The sequence below is a fragment of the Gorilla gorilla genome, chromosome 2 (assembly GCF_029281585.2).
Source record: "Gorilla gorilla gorilla isolate KB3781 chromosome 2, NHGRI_mGorGor1-v2.1_pri, whole genome shotgun sequence".
Taxonomy (NCBI): domain Eukaryota; kingdom Metazoa; phylum Chordata; class Mammalia; order Primates; family Hominidae; genus Gorilla; species Gorilla gorilla.
Genome location: NC_086017.1, coordinates 58,974,519 through 59,000,219, shown reverse-complemented (window position 1 = coordinate 59,000,219; position 25,701 = coordinate 58,974,519). Strand labels below are relative to the sequence as shown.

The window sequence follows — 25,701 nt, the reverse complement described above, 5'->3', positions numbered from 1 at the left end:
CCAGCCTCTCTGTTGATGCTGGAGCCCTGGGATCAAACGGCTGAGTTGATGGTAATTTCCACGGCGCCCATGACGCTGAGGGGAAAAGGCTACAGTCTCCTTGGTCCAGAGTTGGAGATCCCGAAGATCTCTCTCATTTGCTCCTGCCATGCCCCGAACTTCGTGAGCCCTCTTCCAAGGATAGTTTAAAGCACCAAACCCCTTACCTTCCCCTGGCCCTCGTATAGGTGTGGGCTTGGGGGCACAATAAAGATTTGTGGGTGAAGTGGTCTGTCTCTGGTTCCTGGGGCGAAGGCAGTTTCCGGAGGGAAGGGGTAGGGTTGGGGTGGGGGCGCTCTCCGCCCGGTGTTGCGCTCCTTCCCAGAATCCGCTCCGGCCTTTCCTTCCTGCCGCGATTCCCAACTTTACTCAAAGTCGCTGGACTCTAAGCTGTTGGAGGGACCGCTGGACAGACCTGGGAACTGACAGAGGGCCTGGAGGGAAACAGGCCAAAGACCCACAGGCAGAGTTGACACGGAACCCCAAAGCAAGGAGGAGGGCTCGGGCCCGAGACCGTTCACCTCCCCTTATCCCTGTTCTCTTCAGGATGGAGCTGACCTCAAGGGAAAGAGGGAGGGGACAGCCTCTGCCCTGGGAACTTCGACTGGGCCTACTGCTAAGCGGTGAGAGGGCCTGGTGGGGGCTGGGGGTTGTGGAATGTGGTGGTAGGTCCTGGTAGTTGCCCTTGGGGCACATGAGGTGGAGCCACCGGATAGGAACTCAGCAGAACTGACTGAGCTACTGTCCCCAGTGCTGGCTGCCACACTGGCACAGGCCCCTGCCCCGGATGTGCCTGGCTGTTCCAGGGGAAGCTGCTACCCCGCCACGGGCGACCTGCTGGTGGGCCGAGCTGACAGACTGACTGCCTCATCCACTTGTGGCCTGAATGGCCCCCAGCCCTACTGCATCGTCAGTCACCTGCAGGTGCGGCTGGGGACAGGGTGTGATGCCGAGTCAGGGTGGGGCTGGCACTGCCTGAAGCACTGATTCTAATCCCCATCCAACCCAGGACGAAAAGAAGTGCTTCCTTTGTGACTCCCGGCGCCCCTTCTCTGCTAGAGACAACCCACACAGCCATCGCATCCAGAATGTAGTCACCAGCTTTGCACCACAGCGGCGCGCAGCCTGGTGGCAGTCAGAGAATGGTGAGGCCATGGGTGGGGCAAAAGTGAGCAGGGCTGCCCACCAGTAGCTTTGAGTCCTTGACTTCCGATTCCTGTCCCAGGTATCCCTGCGGTCACCATCCAGCTGGACCTGGAGGCTGAGTTTCATTTCACACACCTCATTATGACCTTCAAGGTGCCTGCATATCTGGGAGCCTGCCCGAATCACCCTGCTTGGCTCTCCATTGCCCCTGGACAGAGCCTCAGCTCCTTAACCCAGCCTCCTTGAGCATGGATGCAGGAGGCTCCTTCATCCCTTCACACCTTCCATTTGCCTCCAGGCCTTTGCACATGCTCTTCTGCCTTTCCAATCCCAGGCTCGGTCAGGCGCTGTCTCCCTGAGCCCCATGAACCCTGAGTCTCCCCATTAGAGGTGGCTACCCTTGCTGGTCATTATCTGGCTTCCACCAGTCACCCCCACTCTCTGTGAGCTATTTGAGGGCAGTCTTGGGCTGAGCAGGGCTCTTGATGGCTCTGGGTTGGGCTTGGGTCCTGGTGCCTGCTGATCAGCTATGCCCCCCTACCCAGACATTTCGCCCTGCTGCCATGCTGGTGGAACGCTCAGCAGACTTTGGCCGCACCTGGCATGTGTACCGATATTTCTCCTATGACTGTGGGGCTGACTTCCCAGGAGTCCCACTAGCCCCCCCACGGCACTGGGATGATGTAGTCTGTGAGTCCCGCTACTCAGAGATTGAGCCATCCACTGAAGGCGAGGTGAGAACTGGCATCTGGGCTGGGGGCTGGAAGCTGGGGATGATGGGCCTGAGGCAAGGTCCAGTGTGACTATGAACTCCCTGCTTCTCCAGGTCATCTATCGTGTGCTGGACCCTGCCATCCCTATCCCAGACCCCTACAGCTCACGGATTCAGAGTGAGTGCTCTACCCTTTGAGTCTGGCACAGTCCGTGTCCGGCTAGGGACTATTTGGGGCCTCAGTAACTATTTTGGGTGCTTCCTAGGGCAGGTGCCAAGCCCAGTTTAGCTCGGGTGGCAGTGTACCGGAGGTCTTTCAAGGTGACCTTGGTAGCTGAGCCCCTGGGTGGGCATGGGGCAGCAAGGGCCTGCCTGGTCAGTTGGCCCCCCTTCCCCCACCTCAGACCTGTTGAAGATCACCAACCTACGGGTGAACCTGACTCGTCTACACACGTTGGGAGACAACCTACTCGACCCACGGAGGGAGATCCGAGAGAAGTACTACTATGCCCTCTATGAGCTGGTTGTACGTGGCAACTGCTTCTGCTACGGACACGCCTCAGAGTGTGCACCCGCCCCAGGGGCACCAGCCTATGCTGAGGGCATGGTAAGGGGCTTCAGATGGTTGGGATAGGGCTAGGGGCAGGGGCGGACATGGCTGAGCAGTGCTGACAACCTGCCTGCCAACCTCTATAGGTGCACGGAGCTTGCATCTGCAAACACAACACACGTGGCCTCAACTGCGAGCAGTGTCAGGATTTCTATCGTGACCTGCCCTGGCATCCGGCTGAGGATGGCCATAGTCATGCCTGTAGGAGTGAGTGAGATCTTGGCCTCCATAGCTCCAGCACTCTGCAGCCTGGCTGTGCCCTGGGTAGAACCTAGAGCTGGTTGGTCAAGCCCCTAAAACCCAGGCTGTATCCAAAGAGTATGCAGACCTTGATGCCCCTTGGGACCCCCTCAATCCTCCTCTGCAGTCTGCTCTGGGTAGGGAACCAGTATGATGCTGAGGCCTTGAAGTCCCTGAGCCCCTACCCACAAATTCTGGCCTGTGATAGGGATCTAAGGTGGCCTACTTCTTATCCTTGTGACCTGGTTCCTCAAGTGGCCTTTGCCCTGCCCTTCCTCCCCTGCCAGAGTGCGAGTGCCATGGGCACACCCACAGCTGCCACTTCGACATGGCTGTATACCTGGCATCTGGCAATGTGAGTGGAGGTGTGTGTGATGGATGTCAGCATAACACAGCTGGGCGCCACTGTGAGCTCTGTCGGCCCTTCTTCTACCGTGACCCAACCAAGGACCTGCGGGATCCGGCTGTGTGCCGCTGTGAGGCTGGGATTGGGCAGGGGGAGAGAAAGCTGAGCCTGGGGCAGGAACTAGAGAGCTGGACTACTGTCTAAATTGCAGGAAATTGGGGTTAGGGGCTTGGGATAGAACTAGACCAGGGATCCAGGGTGGGATCCCTTAGGCTTAGGAGAAGACTGGCAGTGAGCTAGTTGAGATAGGGTGAGTGACCCTGTATCTCTTTTTGCCATCAGCCTGTGATTGTGACCCCATGGGTTCTCAAGACGGTGGTCGCTGTGATTCCCATGATGACCCTGCACTGGGACTGGTCTCCGGCCAGTGTCGCTGCAAAGAACATGTGGTGGGCACTCGCTGCCAGCAATGCCGTGATGGCTTCTTTGGGCTCAGCATCAGCGACCCTCTGGGCTGCCGGCGTATGTGTCTCCTGCCCTAACTTCTATGCTGACCTTTAACCCCTGTCCTCTTACTCCTGACTCAGCTGAACATGAGCACTGCCACAGTTTCCCAAAGTGCTGATGGTTCTCCTTCCCTGCAGGATGTCAATGTAATGCACGGGGCACAGTGCCTGGGAGCACTCCTTGTGACCCCAACAGTGGATCCTGTTACTGCAAACGTCTAGTGACTGGACGTGGATGTGACCGCTGCCTGGTGCGACTGGAGGGGGCTGGAGTTCTAGGGGCATGATTTGTCCTTAGAGCACAAGGCTGGGGTGTCACATCTATGCCAGTGGGTGGGTGCTGAGAGCTTAGGATCCAGTCCTGGCTGAGAAGCCTCAGGTCTGGGAGGCCAAGGATGTGGGCCAGTGGTCTGGGGGGCATATTTTCACTGAGGGGTGATTGAGGCTAAGACGTGTGGTTGGGATTTCCTGCTGGGTGGTGATGGGGTCTGGAGGTCTGTTTCTGGCCCCCAGCAACTCCTTTCGCGCAGCCTGGCCACTGGGGCCTGAGCCACGACCTGCTCGGCTGCCGCCCCTGTGACTGCGACGTGGGTGGTGCCTTGGATCCCCAGTAAGTGTTGTAAAGGGGGCCTGGGAAGGGATGGGGAAAGATCCTGAGCAGAAGAGAAGGTTCTTCTTGAGTAACCACAGAGTTCCCTCCAGGTGTGATGAGGGCACAGGTCAATGCCACTGCCGCCAGCACATGGTTGGGCGACGCTGTGAGCAGGTGCAACCTGGCTACTTCCGGCCCTTCCTGGACCACCTAATTTGGGAGGCTGAGGACACCCGAGGGCAGGTGTGGGGCCTCCCCCTAAGCAGAGGGTTGGATGTGGGTGGACACGTCTATGACTGGAGAGGTGGGGTTATGGGCAGTACCTTGTTGGGGGGATAGGGGTGATATCTAGCTTTGGCAGGAGAAATGGGGTTTGGGGCTGGCTGTAGCAGAAGAGGCAAAGCCTCACCTGAGCCTCCATCCCTGGCTGCATTATCTCCCAGGTGCTCGATGTGGTGGAGCGCCTGGTGACCCCCGGGGAAACTCCATCCTGGACTGGCTCAGGCTTTGTGCGGCTACAGGAAGGTCAGACCCTGGAGTTCCTGGTGGCCTCTGTGCCGAAGGCTATGGACTATGACCTGCTGCTACGCTTAGAGCCCCAGGTTAGACCCTGTTATCTAATCTGGAGCTGAACCTCTGGATGTGGGAGCATCTCCTCCATCATCCTGTTTTCCCAGGTCCCTGAGCAATGGGCAGAGTTGGAACTCATTGTGCAGCATCCAGGGCCTGTGCCTGCCCACAGCCTGTGTGGGCATTTGGTGCCCAAGGATGATCACATCCAAGGGACTCTGCAACCACATGCCAGGTGAGGGCACTGATGGTAGCACTCACAATGGTGGGGGGTTGTGGGGCCAGCCCTAAGCTCCCTGCAGGGCACCTGGAAGACCCCACAGCTCATTCATCTGTTCCTTCTTTCGAATACCTCCAGAATGCTCGTCGCCAGGCCCTGTTGGGCATGGCTCTGTTCACAGAAAGGAAGTAGACAGATCAAGGCCTGCTCTCTCAGGGGTCTAAGGCCCAGAGGCCAAGGCAGGAATTAATGGGAAATCACCTGGTGTCACTATCAGGAGGGTCCACAGTGGTGGTGGTAGTGGTGGGGTTGTGGCATCAGAGCACTCTGAGCAGGGATGTGCCTGGTCTGATTAATGTTTTATTACATTTTGGGTAGTATTTGTTTCATGTTTCATGTTTCTTTTTTTTTTTCTTTTTTCTTTCTTTTTTTTTTTTGAGACGGAGTCTCGCTCTGTCACCAGGCTGGAGTGCAGTGGTGCGATCTCGGCTCACTGCAATCTCCACCTCCCGGGTTCAAGCAATTCTCATGCGTCAGCATCCCGAGTAGCTGGGACTACAGGTGCACGCCACCACGCCCAGCTAGTTTTTTGTATTTTTAGTAGAGATGGGGTTTCACCATGTTGGCCAGGATGGCCTCAATCTCCTGACCTTGTGATCTGCCCGCCTTGGCCTCCCAAAGTGTTGGGATTACAGGTGTGAGCCACCGCGCCCAGCCCTGTTTCATTGTTTCATGTTTTGTTTGTTTGTTTGTTTTTGAGACGGAGTCTTGCTCTGTCGCCCAGGCTGGAGTGCACTGGCGCGATCTTGGCTCACTGCAAGCTCCATCTCCCAGGTTCACGCCATTCTCCTGCCTCAGCCTCCCAAGTAGTTGGGACCACAGGCACCCGCCACCATGCCCAGCTAATTTTTTGTATTTTTAGTAGAGACGGGGTTTCACCATGTTAGCCAGGATGGTCTCGATCTCCTGACCTCGTGATCCACCTTTCTCGGCCTCCCAAAGTGCTGGGATTACAGGCGTGAGCCATTGCACTTGACCTATTGCTTTTAGTTTTTGACCATGTAAATATTCAAACAGAAGGAAAGAGAATAACATTATTGAACCTGGCTGTGCCCATTATAGACATTTTGCCAACTGTGACTTGTGTTTAGAAAAAAAATTCCTCTAGACCAGGCATGGTGGCTCATGCCTGTAATCCCAGCACTTTGGGACACTGAGGCAGGAGGATCACTTGAGCCCAGGAATTCAAGACCAGCCTAGGCAACAAGGCGAGACCCTGTCTCTACAAAAAATAAAATAATTAGCTAAGCATGGTGGTGTGTGCTTGTGGTTCCAGCTGCTTGGGAGGCTGAGGTGGGAGGATATCTTGAACCCAGGAGGTCAAGGCTGCAGTGAGCCAAGGTCGCGCACTGTACTCCATCCATCCTGGGCAACAGAGACCGCATCTCAAATAAACAAATAAATAAATAAATCAGAAAATAAAAAGAAAAAAGATGAGGGATTGAAGAACAATTTTTGGGTGGGATAAAAGAACCCAAGTATGAGTTTGCAGCACAATGGGAAATGGAAAGCCTTGGAGACAAAGAGAGAGGGGGCGACATAGTGTTGATGAAGAGGAGCAGCCGTTGTAGGTTGTAGGTCGGGGTCAGAGGAAGCGTGAGGTGGTTGTTGAGGAGAATTGGCAAGTTCTTGGGATTTGCAGGCTTAATGAGTATTTCCAGTGAGTCTGCACAGGTGGATGTATGATTCTAGAGGGCCACCTTTATGAGACTATTCTGTGCAGATTCTTTGTTGGGCTGCCCAGCTGTTTGTTGGCCTAGCGCAGCCCAACGCAACCCAGCCATAGTCTCTGCTTTGGGCGATGGCCTGGTTGCTGGGAGAAGGATGGGAGAGGCCCAGATGATTTGTACAGGGCCCCTAGATGACCCACTGCACCTGTCCCCACTCGCCCCCAGGTACTTGATATTTCCTAATCCTGTCTGCCTTGAGCCTGGTATCTCCTACAAGCTGCATCTGAAGCTGGTACGGACAGGGGGAAGTGCCCAGCCTGAGACTCCCTACTCTGGACCTGGCCTGCTCATTGACTCGGTGAATAATCTTCTCTTGCCCACACCAACCAAGATGGCAGGGCCTGTGGTGTGGGACTTGAGCTATAGCAGGGGTCTGTGGCAGAAGAGGCAGGCCCATGGTGGTGCCAGGGTGGGCAGGCTTGTGGCAGTGCTAAGGCAAGTGCTCTGGCAATGCCTACGTGGTCCCAGGTCTGAACTGCGATCTTCCTTGCTCACTCCTTCAGCTGGTGCTGCTGCCCCGTGTCCTGGTGCTAGAGATGTTTAGTGGGGGTGATGCTGCTGCCCTGGAGCGCCAGGCCCACTTTGAACGCTACCAATGCCATGAGGAGGGTCTGGTGCCCAGCAAGACTTCTCCCTCTGAGGCCTGCGCACCCCTCCTTATCAGCCTGTCCACCCTCATCTACAATGGTGCCCTGCGTGAGTGTCTGTGATGTGGGTTGATGGGACAGAGGTGGGGACCCAGGCTGACTTGGCCCAACCCTCCTCCCCACAGCATGTCAGTGCAACCCTCAAGGTTCACTGAGTTCTGAGTGCAACCCCCATGGTGGTCAGTGCCTGTGCAAGCCTGGAGTGGTTGGGCGCCGCTGTGACCTCTGTGCTCCTGGCTACTATGGCTTTGGCCCCACAGGCTGTCAAGGTACTCTCCTGCCCCTTGTTCCCTCCTATGCTTCTCTCTCCTTCCCATTACTGTTCTCTCTCCTCCTTCTGGACCTGCTGCTGGTTTCCTCAAACTAAGTCTTGGACCCTCTACTCTCAACCTGGGTCAGTTGTAGTTCTCTTCCATTTCCTGACCTTCCCACCTAGACTCCCACTACCCACACTCCCCTGAGACCCTCCCCCACCCACACTCCCCTCAGACCCCCTCCCCTGGCTCTGGCTCAGCTCTGCCTTGCTCCTAGCCTGCCAGTGCAGCCACGAGGGGGCATTCAGCAGTCTCTGTGAAAAGACCAGTGGGCAATGTCTCTGTCGAACTGGTGCCTTTGGGCTTCGCTGTGACCGCTGCCAGCGTGGCCAGTGGGGATTCCCTAGCTGCCGGCCATGTGTCTGCAATGGGCATGCAGATGAGTGCAACACCCACACAGGCGCTTGCCTGGGCTGCCGTGATCACACAGGGGGTGAGCACTGTGAAAGGTGAGCCCGGAGCAGCTATGAGTGGGTTGGTTGGTGGGCAGGCTTCCCAGGGATGACACATTTCTTCTTCCTCCTCCCTGCAGGTGCATTGCTGGTTTCCACGGGGACCCACGGCTGCCATATGGAGGCCAGTGCCGGCCCTGTCCCTGTCCTGAAGGCCCTGGGAGCCAACGGCACTTTGCTACTTCTTGCCACCGGGATGAATATTCCCAGCAGATTGTGTGCCACTGCTGGGCAGGCTATACGGGTGAGTGGATGGGGGCAGGCGTGGGATCAGGGTGAGTTGGCTGGGCTGAGCACTCACAGCTTCCTCTTAACCATGGGCAGGGCTGCGATGTGAAGCTTGTGCCCCTGGGCACTTTGGGGACCCATCAAGGCCAGGTGGCCGGTGCCAACTGTGTGAGTGCAGTGGGAACACTGACCCAATGGATCCTGATGCCTGTGACCCCCACACGGGGCAATGCCTGCGCTGTTTACACCACACAGAGGGTCCACACTGTGCCCACTGCAAGCCTGGCTTCCATGGGCAGGCTGCCCGACAGAGCTGTCACCGTGAGTATGAGTGTGGGAGGGCATGGCTGAATTGGGGTTCTGCTGCTTGGCCTCCTCTTGACTACTGTGCTCATCTTGGTTGGCACAGGCTGCACATGCAACCTGCTGGGCACAAATCCGCAGCAGTGCCCATCTCCTGACCAGTGCCACTGTGATCCAAGCAGTGGGCAGTGCCCATGCCTCCCCAATGTCCAGGGCCCTAGCTGTGACCGCTGTGCCCCCAACTTCTGGAACCTCACCAGTGGCCATGGTTGCCAGCCTTGTGCCTGCCACCCAAGCCGGGCCAGAGGCCCCACCTGCAATGAGGTATGGGACCCTCCTGCAGATCCCTGGTTAGATGGGGCCAGGTGTCTGTCTTATCTCCGGGGCTCAGCCTCTGATAGAGGCTCTGACCCTGCCTTGTTCCCACCCCAGTTCACAGGGCAGTGCCACTGCCGTGCCGGCTTTGGAGGGCGGACTTGTTCTGAGTGCCAAGAGCTCCACTGGGGAGACCCTGGGTTGCAGTGCCGTGGTGAGGGAGCCAGCGGGGCCAGGGTGGATGGAGGACTTCCCAGAATGCCCCACAGTGACCCTAACTCTGTGCTCTGCTCTTTCTTGCAGCCTGTGATTGTGACTCTCGTGGAATAGATACACCTCAGTGTCACCGCTTCACAGGTCACTGCAGCTGCCGCCCAGGCGTGTCTGGTGTGCGCTGTGACCAGTGTGCCCGTGGCTTCTCAGGAATCTTTCCTGCCTGCCATCCCTGCCATGCATGCTTCGGGGATTGGGACCGAGTGGTGCAGGACTTGGCTGCCCGTACACGGCGCCTAGAGCAGCGGGCGCAGGAGTTGCAACAGACGGGTGTGCTGGGTGCCTTTGAGAGCAGCTTCTGGCATATGCAGGAGAAGCTGGGCATTGTGCAGGGCATCGTAGGTGCCCGTAACACCTCAGCCGCCTCCACTGCACAGCTTGTGGAGGCCACAGAGGAGCTGCGGTGCGGAAGGGCCTAAGAATACATGGTGGGATGGGGCAGAGGCCCAGTGGACCAGGGCTGAAGCCTCTCTAAACACCCCCCTTTCCATCATCGCAGGCGTGAAATTGGGGAGGCCACTGAGCACCTGACTCAGCTTGAGGCAGAGCTGACAGATGTACAAGATCAGAACTTCAATGCCAACCATGCACTAAGTGGTCTGGAGCGAGATAGGCTTGCACTTAATCTCACACTGCGGCAGCTCGACCAGCATCTTGACTTGCTCAAACATTCAAACTTCCTGGGTGAGTTGTTAGCCAACTAGGCAGGTGGATCAGGGTCAGTCTTCAGCTGACTGTCTGCCTCTGTCCAATTTAGGTGCCTATGACAGCATCCGGCATGCCCATAGCCAGTCTGCAGAGGCAGAACGTCGTGCCAATACCTCAGCCCTGACAGTACCTAGCCCTGTGAGCAACTCGGCAAGTGCTCGGCATCGGACAGAGGCACTGATGGATGCTCAGAAGGAGGACTTCAACAGCAAACACATGGCCAACCAGTGGGCACTCGGCAAGCTCTCTGCCCATACCCACACCCTGAGCCTGACAGACATAAATGAGCTGGTGAGGTTGAAGTGTTGGGTGGGGCAGGTGGGTGTAGATGTTCCTCTCACAGGGCCCTGACTTGTTCTGTGCCTGGCAGGTGTGTGGGGCACCAGGGGATGCACCCTGTGCTACAAGCCCTTGTGGGGGTGCCGGCTGTCGAGATGAGGATGGGCAGCCCCGCTGTGGGGGCCTCAGCTGCAATGGGGCAGCGGCTACAGCAGACCTAGCACTGGGCCGGGCCCGGCACACACAGGCAGAGCTGCAGCGGGCACTGGCAGAAGGTGGTAGCATCCTCAGCAGAGTGGCTGAGACTCGTCGGCAGGCAAGCGAGGCACAGCAGCGGGCCCAGGCAGCCCTGGACAAGGCTAATGCTTCCAGGGGACAGGTGGAACAGGCCAACCAGGAACTTCGAGAACTTATCCAGAGTGTGAAGGACTTCCTCAACCGTGAGCCTCCCACGTGTCCCAGGCCATGTGGTTGTACCCTTTGGCAACTCCCTGTGTCTGTGTCTCCCTTGGTTCATACTTGAGCCTCAGGGACTACACTGGATTAGTGTTTATGATCCCTTGACTGGCTCCTGAGTTATTGCCCATATGTGGTCCCAGGTCCATGTTCTTGAGTCTGAGCCCCTTGTATAGTCCCTGTCCTTGTGATCATATCCTTATGCCTGGTAACAAACCCCTATCCCATGTACATGTCCTGAGTCCATACCCCAAAACTGTATCCTCATGCCCATGCTGGAGAATCTATGTTCTTAAGCTCTTGCTGTGTCCCTATAGAGGAGGGGGCTGATCCTGATAGCATTGAAATGGTGGCCACACGGGTGCTAGAGCTCTCCATCCCAGCTTCAGCTGAGCAGATCCAGCATCTGGCGGGTGCGATTGCAGAGCGAGTCCAGAGTCTGGCAGATGTGGACGCGATCCTGGCACGTACTGTAGGAGATGTGCGTCGTGCCGAGCAGCTACTGCAGGATGCACGGCGGGCAAGGTCTGACCCCATCCCTGGCCCCTATCCCTGACACCTGGTTTTGATACCTCCAGGTTCTGATTCCCCCTTCTCCCCAGGAGCTGGGCTGAGGATGAGAAACAGAAGGCAGAGACAGTACAGGCAGCACTGGAGGAGGCCCAGCGGGCACAGGGTATTGCCCAGGGTGCCATCCGGGGGGCAGTGGCTGACACACGGGACACAGAGCAGACCCTGTACCAGGTGAGGTCTTCCTAGGACATCAGTGGGACAAGGTTATGGGCATGAACCGTAGATCTGTGTAACCTTTGGCTCACCCATGGCAGGTACAGGAGAGGATGGCAGGTGCAGAGCAGGCACTGAGCTCTGCAGGTGAAAGGGCTCGGCAGTTGGATGCTCTCCTGGAGGCTCTGAAATTGAAACGGGCAGGAAATAGTCTGGCAGCCTCTACAGCAGAAGAAACGGCAGGCAGTGCCCAGGGTCGTGCCCAGGAGGCTGAGCAGGTGGGTTGAGACAGAGCCAGCTGGAGAAGGTAGGGGTGGAAGATGGGCCTCCACTGAGCTACCACGCTAACCTAACCCTCTACATCTGCAGCTGCTACGGGGTCCTCTGGGTGATCAGTACCAGACGGTGAAGGCCCTAGCTGAGCGCAAGGCCCAAGGTGTGCTGGCTGCACAGGCAAGGGCAGAACAACTGCGGGATGAGGCTCGGGACCTGTTGCAAGCCGCTCAGGACAAGCTGCAGCGGCTACAGGGTAAGAAATGGGGCACCAGAGACACAGGACTGCGGGAAACCCCCCCTAAACTGACACCTGCCCTTCCTAGAATTGGAAGGCACCTATGAGGAAAATGAGCGGGCACTGGAGAGTAAGGCAGCCCAGCTGGACGGGTTGGAGGCCAGGATGCGCAGCGTGCTTCAAGCCATCAACTTGCAGGTGCAGATCTACAACACCTGCCAGTGACCCCTGCCCAAGGCCTACCCCAGTTCCTAGCACCGCCCCACATGCATGTCTGCCTATGCACTGAAGAGCTCTTGGCCCGGCAGGGCCCCCAATAAACCAGTGTGAACCCCCACTGTGTTGTCTGGACTCTGATTTGGGGCGGGCGGGAGAGTCTCCAGGGGAACCTCGAGGTTGCCCCCAGCAGAACCCATGCACTGCTAAGCCACCCGAGCACCGCCTCCTTCCGCTCGGGCCCGCCCCGGAGCGGCGGGTCGCTCCGAGCCCATTCCCGCCGGAAGTGCGTCACCAGCTTGGCGCTCCGCCTCCCTCGGCCTTAGCTAGAAGTCGAAACAAAACAAGCCGCTAAGGCGGTGGCGGCGGCGCCGGGACGGGGGAGGGGCGCGCCGGAACCGGAACCGACCTGACGCCGGAACCGGAACGGAGAGCGGGTTGCCAGGGCCCGAAGAGGGCTGGCTGCGGCGGTCTCGCTCGGTGAGTGGAGCAGGCTGCAACTCGCCGGCTTGGCCACAGCGGGGAGGCCGCAATGCGCGGCCGCGGCGGCCTGTTCAAGGTCACGGGCTGTGCCAGTCCCTACCCCTAGTGCCCCGCAGCGTGCCAGCCCACTGATGCCGGCAGGGCCGTTACGCTATGCCTGTGGCCAGCCTCCCACCTGGGAGAGGACTGGCGGCCAGCGAGGGCAACTTCCTGGGAGAGGTGGTGGCGGGCTCGGGGTTCAGAGGCTGAAGCTGGGTCGCAGCTCGACCGGGGCGCTGGTCTGTGGTCAGTAACCCCGCGCTGCCATTTCAGGCCGGCTCGGGTCTCTAAACAGCCCCTTTCCCGCCTCGACGTCCCTGGGGCATGGGGGAGGGACGCGACCTTCGGCTGGGGCCTGGGTGCAAGAAGGAGGCGTCGGTGGCAGGTGTCATTAAAGATCCAGCCCACCAGTACCACATCTGACCTGTAGAAGGGTATCCTGCCATCCCTCCTTCCTCCTTTACACACTTAGGGGAACACAGACTAGTCATTATCTGTCCTGCTACTGGTTCAGGCCAGGCTTGAGGCTGCCAGGAGTCCTGGATCTGTGGTCCTCCCCAGCCTCATCTCGGTATCTAGTTTCAAGACCTTCATTTTGGAGGAGGAAACAGTCCAGAATCCACTGGTGGGTCTGTGGGAAACTGTAGTGGTCCTTGTGGCTCAGAGCTCATGAGTGAAGGCATCTGGGAAGGAAGGTGATGATTTCTGTTCCAGTCTCAAACTGGATGCCCATCCTGCCTTAGTACTGGAGCAGGGTTGCTGCTGAAGAGGTAGCGTGACATCTAGATACACTTTTCAGTCCCTTTCTGCTTGGAACAGCAGCTGGGGAGAGGACTTTCTCTTGAAATGAAGAAGGACCAAGCAGTACATAGGAGCAGGTTCTTGCCAAGGGTGGGAGCTGGCAGGAGGCAGGTGGAGTGCCTTAGCCCCAGGACTTTTTCTGGGCAATGGTAGAACCTGGGTTGAGCCTGTTTTCAGCCACAGAGCCTGGTTCTCCTGTGGCTTGTCTCCTGTCCTGCCTTCCTCCTCCACCTTCTATTTCTCCAGTGGTGACTAAGCAGCCAGTGAGAGTGAAGGAAAAGTGAGCACCCTGCTCGGAGTGCCAGCCCTGTGGGCTGGAGCCATGGCTCCTCTCCAGATTGGTGGAGTAGCCTGGTCCCAGGCCATGACTTCCTTGACCTGGTGCCCCCTCAGTGAGGCTTTCACCTGTGTGGGACTGTTATGGTGGGTATCTATGAGGCTTGGCCAGAAGTGGTTGCTGCTACTTGCATTATTTATTACCTCTTCAGAATATCCTGAGAGTGTCCAGGGGTACTTAAGAGATGAGAAGATACAGCTCTGTAGCATTAGTGTCCTGTGTTGCTGAGCCCTGGCTGTAGCTAAAGAGCAAGTTGTTGGGTCTTGGCAGTGATCACTGGCTTTCCATTAGGCTGTCCGTTCCTTGCTGGAGAATTTGGCCACAAAGAGTTGCCAAGATAGCTGGGCCAGGAAGAAAGCGCCGCAGCCCTGACCCAGACGCTGTTGCCGACCCCGGGGCACTCTGGCTGTCGACCAAGCGGCTCAAGATGTCTGGCGGGGCCAGTGCCACAGGCCCAAGGAGAGGGCCCCCAGGACTGGAGGACACCACTAGTAAGAAGAAGCAGAAGGATCGAGCAAACCAGGAGAGCAAGGATGGAGATCCTAGGAAAGGTGGGAGTGGCATTCCCAGAGTGCTTGTGGCCTTCTCTCCCTCCCATCTTATTGGTATACAGATTGGGGTTTGGGAGATGACTTTCTTGTTCTTCTCTCTGTCCTGGTTTGATGATGAGAGAAGAAGGACCCATGATAACCTCAGTAGAGCCTCAGCTTTGAAGCCTGAGTACTTGGCTAAGATCCAGAAGATGGTGCTGTTGGGGGGCTTGCCTTCTTTCCTTTTTAAACTTTTTTCTTTTTTTTGAACCTGTTCTTTTTTTCCTTTTTTTTTTTTTGAGATGGAGTCTCATTCTGTAGCCCAGGCTGGAGTGCAGTGGTGCAATATTGGCTCACTGCAACCTCCACCTCCTGGTTCAGGTGATTGTCCTGCCTCAGCCTCCCAAGTAGCTGGGATTACAGGTGCATGCCACTACGCAAGGCTAATTTTTTTTTTTTTTTTTGAGACAATGTCTCACTCTGTCATCCAGGCTAGAGTGTAGTGGCGTCTTGGCTCACTGTGGGCTCTGCCTCCCAGGTTCAAGTGATTCTGCTGCCTCAGCCTCCCAAGTAGCTGGGATTACAGGTACGCACCACCACACTCAGCTAATTTTTGTATTTTTAGTAGAGACGGGGTTTCACCATGTTGGCCAGACTGGTCACAAACTCCTGACCTCAGGTGATCCACCCGCCTTGGCCTCTCAAAGTGCTGGGATTGCAGGCGTGAACCACCGTGCCTGGCCCTTTTTTTTTTTTTTAAAGGCAGGGTCTCACTCTTGCACAGACTGGAGTGCAGTGCAGGTGTGATCGTAGCTTACTGCATCCTCAAAGTCCTGGGCCCAAGCAGTCCTCCTACCTCAGCCTCCTCACCATGCTTGACTAATTTTTCTTATTTGTTTTTTAGAGACAGGGTCTCGATATGTTGCCCAGGCTGGTCTTGAACTTCTGGCCTCAGGTGATCCTTCTGCCTCAGCCTCCCATGCAGCTGGGATCACAGGCTCACGCCACCATACCCGGCTGTTCTTTCCTTCATCGTCAGGGTCAGCATCCACTCCACAAGAGGAGCAGACCAAAGAGGGTCAGTAATGAGTGGGCTTTTTGGTGCTAGGGAAGGGGAGGGGGCACTTGCAATTTGGCTCCCATCTGAAGCAGTTTCATTAGGCTGGGTCTCTGTTACCTGCTTATCACCATCAGGAGCTTGTGAAGACCCTCATGATCTCTTGGCTACTCCCCCTCCAGAGTTGTTGCTCGATTGGAGGCAGAGTGCAGAAGAGGTGATTGTCAAGCTTCGTGTGGGAGTAGGTCCCTTGCAGCTGGAGGATGTAGATGCTGCTTTCACAGATACGGACTGTGTGGTGCGGTTTGCAGGTATGTCCATCTGCCCTGAGCACAGTAGTATGTTTGAATCTTCTGATACCTCCTATCCTACCTCATGGACCCTGCTCTGTCCCCAGGTGGTCAGCAGTGGGGTGGTGTCTTCTATGCTGAGATAAAAAGCTCTTGTGCTAAAGTGCAAACCCGCAAGGGCAGTCTCCTGCACCTGACACTGCCCAAAAAGGTGCCTATGCTCACATGGCCCTCCCTCCTGGTGAGTTCTAGTAGTACAGGGTTGGGTAGGGATACCAGTGTAGTCGACAGGGCCTGACTGCTGTATCTTTGGCAGAAGAAACCTCTAGGGACCCAGGAGCTGGTGCCGGGGCTGCAGTGCCAGGAGAATGGGCAGGAACTGTCTCCCATTGCCCTGGAGCCAGGCCCTGAGCCCCACCGGGCTAAGCAGGAGGCCCGGAACCAGAAGCGGGCCCAGGGCCGTGGTGAGGTAGGCTCAGGGGCTGGCCCCGGGGCCCAGGCAGGGCCCAGCGCCAAGAGGGCTGTGCATCTCTGCAGAGGGCCAGAGGGGGAAGGGTCCAGGGATGACCCTGGACCCCGGGGTGATGCCCCACCCTTCGTGGCTGACCCAGCCACCCAGGTGAGAGCTGGGCACCTGTTTGGGTGTTAGGAGATGGGGGGAAAGGGTGTGCACTGGAGTGGGAGCCACCTGGCAGACCCAGGGCTGATTCTGTCCACAATCTTGCCATTAATAGGCTGAGGCTGATGAACAGCTTTGCATACCACCGCTGAACCCCCAAACCTGCCTCCTGGGCTCAGAGGAGAATTTAGCCCCTTTGGCAGGAGAGAAAGCAGTGCCTCCCGGGAATGACCCAGTCTCTCCAGCCATGGTCCGGAGCAGAAACCCTGGGAAAGATGACTGTGCCAAGGAGGAGATGGCAGTGGCAGCAGATGCTGCAACCTTGGTGGATGGTAAAGGTGGGGGTGGGCAGGCAGAGCCCTAGGTTGGGTTGCAAAGTTTGTAGGTGGATAGAGAGTAGCAATAGGCTGGAACCTGTCCTGGTTGGGGCTGAGCCATGGTCTCAATATAGAGCCCGAGTCGATGGTGAACCTGGCGTTTGTCAAGAATGACTCGTATGAGAAGGGCCCGGATTCAGTGGTGGTGCACGTGTACGTGAAGGAGATCTGCAGGGACACCTCAAGAGTACTTTTCCGTGAGCAGGACTTCACGCTCATCTTCCAGACCAGGTGGGTGGGTAGATGATGGGGCAAACAGTGCCTCAGGTGGGACAGTATGTCTCATGCTCTTCCTCTTGTCCTTCCTCCTATCCTGCTGTGCCTCTGCAGGGATGGAAACTTCCTGAGGCTGCACCCGGGCTGTGGGCCCCACGCCACCTTCCGTTGGCAGGTGAAGCTCAGGTGGGTGGTGCCCGGCCCCACCACTGTGCCTGTCCTACCCCCTGGGCTCCATCTCCCTGGCTCATCTATCCTGATGCTCATTCCTCCTAAGTCCCTGAGTTCAGCCTTTTCCCACAGGAATCTGATTGAGCCAGAGCAGTGCACCTTCTGTTTCACGGCTTCTCGCATCGACATCTGCCTTCGTAAGAGGCAGAGTCAGCGCTGGGGGGGCCTGGAGGCCCCGGCTGCACGAGGTCTGCATACGAGCTCCCTTCATTGCCCAGTTCCACGTGACCAGGACCCAAACCCTTGTCACATGCTGCTAACCACCAGCCCTCTCATTCCCCCTTTTTAAGGTGCAGTGGGTGGTGCAAAGGTTGCCGTGCCGACAGGTCCAACCCCTCTGGATTCAACCCCACCAGGAGGTGCTCCCCACCCCCTGACAGGCCAGGAGGAGGCCCGGGCTGTGGAGAAGGATAAATCCAAGGCACGATCTGAGGACACAGGGCTAGACAGTGTGGCAACCCGCACACCCATGGAGCATGTAACCCCAAAGCCAGAGACACACCTGGCCTCGGTGAGAATTCTGGGGTGGGAAGGATGAAGAATGGAGGCTGGAGAGTCTTGGGGCTGTTCTCTCATGTTGTCTTTGCTCCCACAGCCCAAGCCTACATGCATGGTACCTCCCATGCCCCACAGCCCAGTTAGTGGAGACAGCGTGGAGGAGGAGGAAGAGGAAGAGAAGAAGGTGTGTCTGCCAGGCTTCACTGGCCTTGTCAATTTAGGCAACACTTGCTTCATGAACAGCGTCATTCAGTCTCTGTCCAACACTCGGGAACTCCGGGACTTCTTCCATGGTGAGGGCAGGGCCTGGAGCCTGGGTTATGGGCAGAGAGAGTGCCTTTGTTCCTCACACCTTTGCTCGGCTACTATTCCTAGACCGCTCCTTTGAGGCTGAGATCAACTACAACAACCCACTAGGGACTGGTGGGCGTCTGGCCATTGGCTTTGCCGTGCTGCTTCGGGCGCTGTGGAAGGGCACCCACCATGCCTTCCAGCCTTCCAAGTTGAAGGTGATCTGTGACCACTGTCACGCTTGGCTGGAGGGGGCGGTGAGGGCCAGCCAGCTGGGTGTGCAGTGGGTGCTAGGGCTTCATGTTCACACCTTGGCTCCTGTATCCAGGCCATTGTGGCGAGTAAGGCCAGCCAGTTCACAGGCTATGCACAGCATGATGCCCAGGAGTTCATGGCTTTCCTGCTGGATGGGCTGCACGAGGACCTGAATCGCATTCAGAACAAGCCCTACACAGAGACCGTGGATTCAGATGGGCGGCCCGATGAGGTCAGGATTAGGGACAGAGGGTGGGCATGTCTCATGAGCATCCCAGCCCCCGGTACTCTTTGGTTCTCACCACTCTGCCTCTCAGGTGGTAGCTGAGGAAGCATGGCAGCGGCACAAGATGAGGAATGACTCTTTCATCGTGGACCTATTTCAGGGGCAGTACAAGTCGAAGCTGGTGTGCCCTGTGTGTGCCAAGGTGTGATGGGCTCCCCTGGAAAGAGACCCCCTAGTTCAGCTCAGCTATTCTGGTCACATTAGGTTCAGAGGCATGTGCATCTTAAGGTGCTACAGGGCAAGGTTTGGGCAAAGAAGCTGGCAGGGAGGCCTTAGGATTCTATTTGGGCTGAAGAGCCCACTCAGGGTAGGCTTCCTGACTGAGGGAAAAGTGATGTTAGAGCTCAAAGGTGTTGTGGCAGGGTTGTGGGCACATGGGGTGCAAGTGTGAGGCAAATTCGTAAAGTGGCTAAGCTGAGTAGGGCTTTGAGTGCCAGAAAGAAGGATTGTTATTTCCTGGTGGTCCTCCTGCCCTGTCTAGTGTCCTGAAGCCTGAGAGTTTGCTGGTTGGCTGTGGGGGCCCTGAGAGCCATCAGAAGCCCCGGAATGGGCTCTCTGAGCATGAGCATCTTATCTCCCACTCTGTGTGCAGCTACCCAGTGCCACCTCTACATCCACAGGTCTCCATCACTTTTGACCCGTTTCTTTATCTGCCGGTGCCCTTGCCACAAAAGCAAAAGGTTCTCCCTGTCTTTTATTTTGCCCGAGAGCCCCACAGCAAGCCCATCAAGGTGAGGAGTAAGCCCGTACCCTCTGGGCTGTTCTAGAGAACGTGGCCCACCTCCCTCACTGACTGCCCTTTTTGCCACAGTTCCTGGTGAGCGTCAGCAAGGAGAATTCCACTGCGAGCGAAGTATTGGACTCCCTCTCTCAGAGTGTTCATGTGAAGCCTGAGAACCTGCGTTTGGCAGAGGTATCTTTGTCCTTCCTTGGGCTATCACATGTGTGAATGTGTGTGTGTACTCACCACAGACGTGTGTACAGTCATTGGCATCTACAGACATACATATGGGCTGGGCATAGTGGCTCATGCCTGTAGTCCCAGCACTTTGTGAGGCTGAGGTGGGCAGATCACTTGAGCCCAGGAGTTTGGGACCAGCCTGGGCAACTTGGTGAAACACTGTCTCTACAAGAAATATAAAAATTAGCTGGGCATGGTGGTACGTGTTATAGTCCCAGCTACTTGGGAGGCTGAGACAAGAGGCTCACTTGAGCCCGGGATGTGGAGGTTGCAGTGAGCAGAGATTGCACCACAGCACTCCAGCCTCGGTGACAGAGTGAGACTCTGTCTCAAAAATAAATAAATAAATAGATAAAAAATAAAAATAGGGCCAGGCGCGGTGGCTCATGCCTGTAATCCCAGCACTTTGGGAGGCCAAGGCTGATGGATCACAAGGTCAGGAGATCCAGACCACCCTGGCTTACGTGGTGAAACCCCACCTCTACTAAAAATACAGAAAAAGTTAGCCGGGCGTGGTGGCACATGTCTGTAGTCCCAGCTGTTCAGGAGGCTGAGGCAGGAGAATCGCTTGAACCTGGGAGGCAGAGGTTGCAGTGAGCCGAGATCGCCACTGCACTCCAGCCTGGGTGACAGAGTGAGACTCTGTCTCAAAAATAAAATAAAATAAAAATAGACATACACATGAGTATGCCTGTGACTGTACAAAAACAGGCGATGTGCTGTTATTTTTTCGGTACAACAGAAGTGCCCTCAGTTCCTAGCCATTATCAGGGTTTATTCCCCTTTGTGGTGGTGGATCCCAACTGCATTTCCCTTTTTAGACAAGGAGCTTGAGCTGCAGGACTATCCCTATGCTCGCTCTGCCTCTCCCTCTATCCTGCTGCTCTCTCCTTTTATTCCAGTTGTGTGTGCTAGCTCTCCCCAGGGGTTCCTAGCCTTTGGCCTGACAGTGTTGGTTTTCTTAGGGGTAAGAGTGGGGAGGAGGCTCTTTGAATGTGGACCCTCCATGATAATATGTTACAGTCTTATAAGGCTATGCTAGTTATAGCAGGGCAGAGTCCCTCAGTGTGGAGAGCTGGTGTGGTTGATATCTGCCTCACACCTGGTCTTTCAGGCCCTCTGATGCACCAGGCTCCTTATGGCATTGGGCACTGAGACAGGTGCCAGCAGAGGCATAAGCCTATTTGGGCCTACAGACCTCACCACTGCCCACATAGACCCAAGGCAGGGCCAAGCCTTCTTAAACTCTGGGGCAGGGCTAGGGAAAGGGCTTATCCTCACATGGGATCTGTGTGTTCTCTGTCCCCAGGTAATTAAGAATCGTTTCCATCGTGTGTTCCTACCCTCCCACTCACTGGACACTGTGTCCCCATCTGATGTGCTCCTCTGCTTTGAGCTGCTATCCTCAGAGTTGGCTAAGGAGCGGGTAGTGGTGCTAGAGGTGCAACAGGTGAGTGGGGGCCAACCTGATGGCACAGCGCCCTGGTGGGTGGGGCACTTCTTCCTGGTCTTGCTGAGCCAGACGACCCACCCTAGCGCCCCCAGGTGCCCAGCGTCCCCATCTCCAAGTGTGCAGCCTGCCAGCGGAAGCAACAGTCGGAGGATGAAAAGCTGAAGCGCTGTACCCGGTGCTACCGTGTGGGCTACTGCAACCAGTGAGGACCCCCATGGTCTCCCCCACCCTTTCTTTCCACCTTCCATGTGCCACCCTGCTCCTTCCCTTCACACCAAGGCACATATGCTTAAGCTTTCTACTTGCCACCCTACTTTACGAGGCTCTGGGGGAGGCAAGGCTGGCGTACCCAGTTCCCAGGGACTATGACTAGCCCCCAGTATGGAGTCATAGGAGATGGGGCTAAGGGCCTATCCTTGTCTTCCTCTTCCCGTCAGGCTCTGCCAGAAAACCCACTGGCCTGACCACAAGGGCCTCTGCCGACCTGAGAACATTGGCTACCCCTTCCTGGTCAGTGTACCTGCCTCACGCCTCACTTATGCCCGCCTCGCTCAGTTGCTAGAGGGCTATGCCCGGTAAGTGCCCAGTGGTTGGACTAGAGTGGTGTAGGTGGGGGCAGAGGTGCTAGATGGGCTGGTCAGGAGTCTTACTTGCCTTGTTCTCTGTTGCCAGGTACTCTGTGAGTGTATTCCAGCCACCCTTTCAGCCAGGCCGCATGGCCTTGGAGTCTCAGAGCCCTGGCTGCACCACACTGCTCTCCACTGGCTCCCTGGAGGCTGGGGACAGCGAGAGAGACCCCATTCAGCCACCTGAGCTCCAGCTGGTGACCCTTATGGCTGAGGGGGACACAGGGCTTCCCCGGGTGTGGGCAGCCCCTGACCGGGGTCCTGTGCCCAGCACCAGTGGAATTTCTTCTGAGATGCTGGCCAGTGGGCCCATTGAGGTTGGCTCCTTGCCTGCTGGCGAGAGGGTGTCCCGACCCGAAGGTAAGATCCAGTGAAAGGCTCTGGAAGCTGGGGAGGAGGATAGGGGAGGATGGAGGGGGCTGTTGTTTAGGGCCTGGTGGGCCTGGTGAGGCCCTGATGGGCAGGGAAGCTTTGATTATCATGTTCTCACACAGCTGCTGTGCCTGGGTACCAGCATCCAAGTGAAGCTATGAATGCCCACACACCCCAGTTCTTCATCTATAAAATTGATTCATCCAACCGAGAGCAGCGGCTAGAGGACAAAGGTGTCTGAGGCTGTGGGTGGGAGCCATGGGGTGGGTTGAGCTGGCTGTTCTCCACAGCTGCATGACCTCTCTCCCTGCGAATCTCCAGGAGACACCCCACTGGAGCTGGGTGACGACTGTAGCCTGGCTCTCGTCTGGCGGAACAATGAGCGCTTGCAGGAGTTTGTGTTGGTAGCCTCCAAGGAGCTGGAATGTGCTGAGGATCCAGGCTCTGCCGGTGAGGCTGCCCGGGCCGGCCACTTCACCCTGGACCAGTGCCTCAACCTCTTCACACGGCCTGAGGTGCTGGCACCCGAGGAGGCCTGGTGAGAACAGAGCAGCAAGCAGATAAGGGGGCAGGATGGAGAAGAGAGAGACTTGCTGGTCCTGACCCAATCTCTGTCCCCACCAGGTACTGCCCACAGTGCAAACAGCACCGTGAGGCCTCCAAGCAGCTGTTGCTATGGCGCCTGCCAAATGTTCTCATCGTGCAGCTCAAGCGCTTCTCCTTTCGTAGTTTTATCTGGCGTGACAAGATCAATGACTTGGTGGAGTTTCCTGTTAGGTAAGTAATGGACCTTGGTAACTGTGGGTGGGGTGGGAGGACCAGGATGGGCATCCTGAGCGCCTGTTGCCTGTCTTACCCCTCCCTGACTGGACCTGACCTGCAGGAACCTGGACCTGAGCAAGTTCTGCATTGGTCAGAAAGAGGAGCAGCTGCCCAGCTACGATCTATATGCTGTCATCAACCACTATGGAGGCATGATTGGTGGCCACTATACTGCCTGTGCACGCCTGCCCAATGATCGTAGCAGTCAGCGCAGTGACGTGGGTGAGGGCACACACAGCCAGCAGGGTAGGTGGTAGGGGTGGTGGTGCAGACCTTGTTCACACTCTTCCCACCCTGCTGTAGGCTGGCGCTTGTTTGATGACAGCACAGTGACAACGGTAGACGAGAGCCAGGTTGTGACGCGTTATGCCTATGTACTCTTCTACCGCCGGCGGAACTCTCCTGTGGAGAGGCCCCCCAGGGCAGGTCACTCTGAGCACCACCCAGACCTAGGCCCTGCAGCTGAGGCTGCTGCCAGCCAGGTGAGGCATGTGGGAGGCTTTACAGAATACTGGGGGACAGTTCACAGACTGGGGCCGGGTTGGGGGATATAGCTTCCTCTCCTCCAGCCACAGGCCCATTGAGCCTTGGGATTCATGAGAATTGCAGAGTTCTCTTAACATCAAAGCTTTAGCCAGAGGCATCCCCATGCCTTGGGGACACTAACAAACATACAAGTACACTAACATGCTGCCACTGGCAAGCACATTGGCACCTACTTGGCACAGGTCAGGCAACTGCTCTGAACCTCACTGGGCACTATGCTGTGAATGAACTATACCTGACACTCTCCTAGATTTCCTCTGCACATTCCCCACATGCTGGCCCACACACCCTCACTTGTGATGTCCCTGAGTTCTAGTGTGCACTCAAGACAAGGCCTATTTGGGCTGGCCATGGCCTCTGGTGGCTGTTATACTCTCTGAGGTAAGCATCTGTCTTTGCTGAGCCTTCAGGATCTTCTCTTTTAGTGACATGGTGTGCCATAGGCCCAGTTAGTGGGCGTAGGCACATCCCTTTTCTGGACTGGCCGCCTCCTTTCTGGCTCCATCCTCTCTTGAGCCTTCTCTGTCAAGCTTAGAGAAATCCTTGCAGAAGACTGGTCAGGATCTGGGTATGGGTGGGAAGGAGCAAGGAGATTGCTCTGGGATTGGCAGCCCTGTTCTCTATGAATCAGTGTCCTTTGGGGAGGCCTGGACTGAAATACTAACCAGATAACTCCCCTCCCACCTCCATGTGGAGCTGCATGTGGATTGAGAGCTGTTTTAGGGTAGGCCAAAATGCTGTCAAGATTCTCTTACCCTTGTGCTCTTACTCTGGACAGCCCTGAGGTTGGCTGCCTGCCTTCCTCCTTGCTGTTTGATCTAGAATGCAGGGTGTTAGCCTCAGTCACTCCAGGTGGGACTGTCATGGCTAAGGGTCTCAGGGACACTGGGTCCTCCCCACCCCCGGGGTGCTGATGGCCGTTTCCACATACCCTAGGCTTCCCGGATTTGGCAGGAGCTGGAGGCTGAGGAGGAGCCGGTGCCTGAGGGGTCTGGGCCCCTGGGTCCCTGGGGGCCCCAAGACTGGGTGGGCCCCCTACCACGTGGCCCTACCACACCAGATGAGGGCTGCCTCCGGTACTTTGTCCTGGGCACCGTGGCGGCTTTGGTGGCCCTCATGCTCAACGTGTTCTATCCTCTGGTATCCCAGAGTCGCTGGAGATGAGCTCGCCTGCTGGCAGCTGCTGTGAGCTGGCCTACCTACCTGCCCCAGGCCATGCCTGCCTTTGTTGTGGGGAACACCTCTGGGCTTTGGGCCTCAGCTTATGCATCTGGTGGGAGAGGGTGGGGAGGTTGTGGCCCCTGCAGGGGCAGAGTATCCTAGGGTGTGTATCCATCTGGCTGTCTGTCCGTTCATCCTGCTGCTCTGACCCTTGGCCTCGGGCTTGGCCCTGCCCAAGCTACTTCCTGTACTTAAAGTGTTAATAAAACCAGACTATTCAGGCCCAATCTCGTCTCTCTGTCTCAACGCCGCTGCTGTCTGCGCCTGCCTTGGGACCCTCCCTTGGGTGCCAGGGCTCCAAGCCAGCACCCCCAGGATGCCAGGCGGCATGCTGGGCAGCCCCCAACCCCTGTCCTCGTATTCTGTTGCAGGGACTAGGCCCTGGCCAGGCCCCCGAGGTGGCCCCCACGCGGACAGCCCCTGAACGCTTCGCCCTCCCTGTGGATCGGCCAGCCCCCACCTACAGCAACATGGAGGAGGTGGATTAGCAGGTCCCTGGCTGATGGGGGGGACTGGGTTTGGGACACCCACACAGAGGGCCAGCTCCTTGCCGCTTCTCCTTCTCTAACCCAGAGGACACTGGCTCTGTCAACGGGAAGCTGAGGGGTATGATTTGGGTGTGGAGACCTCTCAGGTTGGGACTTCTTGTCAGCTTGGACCCCTGACCAGTGGGCTTTGGCTTCTCCAGCCGCCTCCAGTGCTGCGTGATTTGATTCTGTTGTACCTTCAATTCTTCTGACCCGCATTATAAACATTATAATTTTATTCTAAAAATTGTAATTTTTTTTGCATTTTGGAAGTGATTGCTGCTGTTTAAATATATTTTAAAAATAAATAATAAGTAAGTAGACTTAGTGACTGTGATCCACCACATGCTGGGGCCACCTCCCCTCCCCATCATTTGCGGTGTGTATGTGTGTGTATGTGTGTTTATATATGAGAGACCCTGAAAGTGCTCTAGTCTGAAGGGAGATGATGGGGTCCCAGCTCATGTCCTATGGGTCATGAAGCCCCCAGTGCTATCAGCTCTTTGGAGCCTACCTCCTGCTCTTTCATCCCACTGGTTCTGGATCCTACATAAGAGGCAGCTGTGGTAGGCATCGTCAGGATCTCAATATGGCCAAGGGACAGAGGAGTATATGAAGCACTGGAGCTGACAGCGTGGAGTAAAAGGTGCATTCGCCAGAGCAG

General features: G+C 56.6%; 2 protein-coding genes across 42 annotated transcripts; both read left to right on the top strand.

Moving 5' to 3' along the window:
* Nucleotides 1-221: 221 nt before the first annotated feature.
* Nucleotides 222-12,320, top strand: LAMB2 (laminin subunit beta 2). 2 transcript variants are annotated; one of them, XM_004034125.5, is made up of 32 exons: nucleotides 222-662; nucleotides 791-963; nucleotides 1,049-1,184; nucleotides 1,265-1,338; nucleotides 1,731-1,919; nucleotides 2,012-2,075; nucleotides 2,302-2,504; nucleotides 2,594-2,714; nucleotides 3,035-3,223; nucleotides 3,436-3,615; nucleotides 3,738-3,850; nucleotides 4,130-4,209; nucleotides 4,302-4,434; nucleotides 4,635-4,793; nucleotides 4,869-4,996; nucleotides 6,937-7,069; nucleotides 7,275-7,467; nucleotides 7,544-7,687; nucleotides 7,950-8,181; nucleotides 8,265-8,428; nucleotides 8,509-8,733; nucleotides 8,822-9,039; nucleotides 9,148-9,244; nucleotides 9,334-9,706; nucleotides 9,803-9,987; nucleotides 10,061-10,302; nucleotides 10,382-10,730; nucleotides 11,064-11,271; nucleotides 11,349-11,490; nucleotides 11,574-11,750; nucleotides 11,842-12,001; nucleotides 12,072-12,320. In XM_004034125.5, exons 1-32 carry the CDS (start codon nucleotides 587-589, stop codon nucleotides 12,206-12,208), a joined length of 5,397 nt encoding a protein of 1,798 aa, XP_004034173.4. In that variant the 5' UTR covers nucleotides 222-586; the 3' UTR covers nucleotides 12,209-12,320. The 2 variants fall into 2 exon arrangements, with proteins under 2 accessions (XP_004034173.4, XP_055238320.2); XM_055382345.2 differs by having other exon boundaries at nucleotides 370-662; nucleotides 11,580-11,750.
* Nucleotides 12,321-12,500: 180 nt separating this feature from the next.
* USP19 (ubiquitin specific peptidase 19) lies at nucleotides 12,501-25,360 on the top strand. Of its 40 annotated transcripts, none has more exons than XM_063703796.1 (27): nucleotides 12,501-12,679; nucleotides 14,151-14,410; nucleotides 15,294-15,467; nucleotides 15,629-15,757; nucleotides 15,844-15,977; nucleotides 16,056-16,205; nucleotides 16,471-16,687; nucleotides 16,807-16,963; nucleotides 17,063-17,134; nucleotides 17,252-17,367; nucleotides 17,470-17,690; nucleotides 17,775-17,970; nucleotides 18,053-18,186; nucleotides 18,297-18,455; nucleotides 18,541-18,651; nucleotides 19,130-19,240; nucleotides 19,321-19,422; nucleotides 20,780-20,920; nucleotides 21,007-21,125; nucleotides 21,361-21,498; nucleotides 21,596-21,909; nucleotides 22,044-22,154; nucleotides 22,243-22,459; nucleotides 22,546-22,698; nucleotides 22,805-22,965; nucleotides 23,047-23,225; nucleotides 24,226-24,737. In XM_063703796.1, the coding sequence occupies exons 2-27, from the start codon at nucleotides 14,287-14,289 to the stop codon at nucleotides 24,451-24,453; spliced, it is 4,068 nt and encodes a 1,355-aa protein (XP_063559866.1). In that variant the 5' UTR covers nucleotides 12,501-12,679; nucleotides 14,151-14,286; the 3' UTR covers nucleotides 24,454-24,737. The 40 variants fall into 40 exon arrangements, with proteins under 40 accessions (XP_063559866.1, XP_055238340.1, XP_055238335.1 ...); XM_055382365.2 differs by having other exon boundaries at nucleotides 16,056-16,355; nucleotides 17,476-17,690; XM_055382360.2 differs by having other exon boundaries at nucleotides 16,056-16,355.
* Nucleotides 25,361-25,701: the final 341 nt, after the last annotated feature.

What these genes read in the sequence shown, in the direction of transcription:
- LAMB2 (XM_004034125.5), top strand. Translation starts at nt 587, where the DNA reads ATGGAGCTGACCTCAAGGGAAAGAGGGAGGGGACAGCCTCTGCCCTGG. An exon ending in CTACAGCTCACGGATTCAGA is followed by an intron (nt 2,076 to 2,301) that starts GTGAGTGCTCTA and finishes CCCCCACCTCAG; the next exon opens with ACCTGTTGAAGATCACCAAC. An exon ending in TGACAGACATAAATGAGCTG is followed by an intron (nt 10,303 to 10,381) that starts GTGAGGTTGAAG and finishes TGTGCCTGGCAG; the next exon opens with GTGTGTGGGGCACCAGGGGA.
- USP19 (XM_055382347.2), top strand. Translation starts at nt 14,287, where the DNA reads ATGTCTGGCGGGGCCAGTGCCACAGGCCCAAGGAGAGGGCCCCCAGGA. An exon ending in GGAGGCCCCGGCTGCACGAG is followed by an intron (nt 17,368 to 17,469) that starts GTCTGCATACGA and finishes CCCCTTTTTAAG; the next exon opens with GTGCAGTGGGTGGTGCAAAG. An exon ending in CAGATGGGCGGCCCGATGAG is followed by an intron (nt 18,456 to 18,540) that starts GTCAGGATTAGG and finishes TCTGCCTCTCAG; the next exon opens with GTGGTAGCTGAGGAAGCATG.